The sequence below is a fragment of the Entamoeba nuttalli genome (genome assembly GCF_000257125.1).
Source record: "Entamoeba nuttalli P19 unplaced genomic scaffold asmbl_7837, whole genome shotgun sequence".
Classification (NCBI taxonomy): Eukaryota; Evosea; order Mastigamoebida; family Endamoebidae; genus Entamoeba; species Entamoeba nuttalli.
In genome coordinates this window covers 18,517-21,009 of record NW_008578826.1, presented here as the reverse complement: position 1 = coordinate 21,009, position 2,493 = coordinate 18,517, and the positions used below count along the sequence as shown (strand labels likewise).

Sequence of the window (2,493 nt, the reverse complement as noted above, 5' to 3'; positions counted from 1 at the left end):
GCATAGTTCAAGCACACCAGTTCACAGTTCAAGTGTTCCAGTACATAGTTCTAGTCATCCAGTGCATAGTTCTAGTACACCTAAACATGGCTCAAGTTCTGTCCCTAAGTTTGATTCGTCTGAACCAAAGAAATGCCCACCTGAAAAGAAGGATGTTTTTGAAAAGTACAAAGAAAAATGTGGTACTCAAAAGAAAGATGTTTTCGCACAATATCGTGAAAAATGTGTTAAAAAGCGTGATGAATTTGGTGTGTTGAGAAATAAATGTGATTTACCTAAAAAAGAAGCTCCTGAAATTAAGATTTGGAAGAAAGAGCGTTGCCCAAGAAATTCTGATGAATTAGCTAATGCATCACCAGAAACTAAGCTACGATGTAAAAACATCAAATTTTAAAAGGTAACTATGTTGTTCGATTCCAAAATGTTTTTGAATTTATAAAAAATTGGTTTAGTTTTTATTATTTAAGAAAACGTCAATTAAGATGCAATAAATGATAAAGTCGTTGAAGTTTTTGCTTCTTATATTCTTTTTTTGCTCTTTTTGTCAAATCCATGAGTTTAGCAATTGTTTGGTCTAGTTGAGATTGATTAAAATTGAAATAAGGGTCTTTTGTTTTATTTAAACATTTTTTTATTTGTTTTAAACAATTTAATTTATATTTATATGATTCATAAATAAGTTCAGACTGTATTACATCTAATTTTCTTTTAACTTTTGGTTCAAATAATAATTCAAGTTGATAATTTTGATGAAGATTGTAGTTTGAAGGGAGTATTGGTGTTGTTGGTGTGTTTAATCTCAAAAATTGAGTTAAACTAATTGGGGTGATTGTTTCTTGTTCTTGAGATAAATTTATTGTTGATGTCTCACTAATTTCTTTTTTGATTAATGGTTGTGTAGTGATAGGGATTTGTTCAATTAATTCAGGGATAAAATGTCTACCTTCTAGCAAAGAGTTTTCGCTATAATATGTAGGACCATTCATAGTCAGTTTATTTGTTTTTCATAAAAGGGTCATTCATATACTACTTTCTTTTCATCTAAAAAAAGTTAATAATCTTAAATAAGTAAAAAGAAAGAATGGAAAGAACGATACTTAAATACCTTCAACAACCATCAAATGAAGGAAAAATAATTGGGTTGTTTGTATTAACAAAAAGGTATGAATTTATTATGAAGAAGAATAAAGATAAAACATTATTGTCTTTTAGTAGTGAATTTATTCAGTATTATAAAGCAATTGGTCCGACATTTTTCTGTAACTATATTGAACTTCTTGAAACCCAAAATGAGAATGAACCAACTTCAGAAATGTTAATAACATTATTACAACTGTTTATTCATTCAGATGAAGTAATTAATCATTCAATGAGTTATCCAATTACATTGTCCTTAGTTTCACGACTTTTTAATGAACCTTCATTACAACAATCATTACCAACAGTCTTAGTAATTCTTGGTGCATTATTTTATAATCCACAAATCAAAAAATCTCAAAAAATTAAAGAAATTCTTCCCAATATCTATTCAAAATTAGTTTTATGTGATGCTATTCATTGGTTCAGTCAAATTGTTACCATTCCAGAATACTGTACTAAATTTGCTCAATGTATTTCTAAAACCCCACAAATTGTTGTTCTCAAATTAATTCCTTGGATCAAATTATCGTCCATTAATTTAACAACAAAACAATGGCTTCTTTCTTTTTGTTGCAAGTTATTACCAAATAAATTAAGTGAAAATGATACAATTCAAATTACTAGTGTTGTATCACAATGTATTGATTCATCAAAAGATATTCTTTCTATTAGACCATTAGAATCTATTAAAGTTCTTATTTCCCGACTTAGTATAGAAGTTAGATCAAATCTTTCACTAAATTCAAAAAGGCTATATGAAACTAGTCAAATTATCGAATCTCTTATTATTATTTTGAATAATTTCATTCGATTTAATGAAGGTGATGAAATTGAGAATAATATTATTATACACTCAAGAGTAGAAATAGACCAACTTGCTAATATTTATTATCCAATGCTTCCAGTGCTTTATGATTTACAAACTGATGTTATTAGTTGGTTGCAAGAATGTATTTTAGAAGAGTCAACTATTAATGAAGTTATTTTAAATGAATCAAAGAGACAATTCCTTGTTCATCTATTTCAATTAGTTCTAACGGGTGCAGTATTAGTTCTTGATCTAAAGAAGAAAAATGAATTTGAAATAATTTTACCTCTATTAGAAGTTTTTAAAAAAAAGGATGATGATTTTAAAGTGTTATGGAATGCATGGGAAGCATTTAACGATGTAATTATTGAAAATAATTAAATTAATTATCAATTTCATGTTCATTTAATACATCATGGTCATCATTATAATCTAAATGAACAAATGCACGATCAACGTTGGGATGTTTTTCTAATTTTGTTTGTAAAGACTCACCAATATCATGAGCCTCCATCAATGTCATATTTTCTTCCAAGATGATATCT

The 2,493-nt window shown here is 27.6% G+C and overlaps 3 protein-coding genes across 3 annotated transcripts in view; 1 reads left to right on the top strand and 2 right to left on the bottom strand.

The window, feature by feature from the left end:
- Positions 1 to 473: 473 nt before the first annotated feature.
- On the bottom strand, positions 474 to 986 carry ENU1_176210 (hypothetical protein; the record flags this gene model as incomplete). Its single annotated transcript, XM_008861336.1, has 1 exon — positions 474 to 986. The coding sequence occupies one exon, from the start codon at positions 984 to 986 to the stop codon at positions 474 to 476; it is 513 nt and encodes a 170-aa protein (XP_008859558.1).
- A 95-nt stretch (positions 987 to 1,081) lies between these two features.
- Positions 1,082 to 2,329, top strand: ENU1_176200 (hypothetical protein; the record flags this gene model as incomplete). The annotated part of the gene is made up of 1 exon (XM_008861335.1): positions 1,082 to 2,329. The coding sequence occupies one exon, from the start codon at positions 1,082 to 1,084 to the stop codon at positions 2,327 to 2,329; it is 1,248 nt and encodes a 415-aa protein (XP_008859557.1).
- Positions 2,330 to 2,467: 138 nt separating this feature from the next.
- The window catches only part of ENU1_176190 (cation transporter, putative), a gene marked incomplete at both ends in the record, with an annotated part of 939 nt that continues 913 nt past the window's right edge, over positions 2,468 to 2,493 (bottom strand). Inside the window, one exon of the mRNA XM_008861334.1 lies at positions 2,468 to 2,493. This exon is cut by the window's right edge and continues 913 nt beyond it. Coding sequence (XP_008859556.1) covers positions 2,468 to 2,493 — 26 coding nt within the window.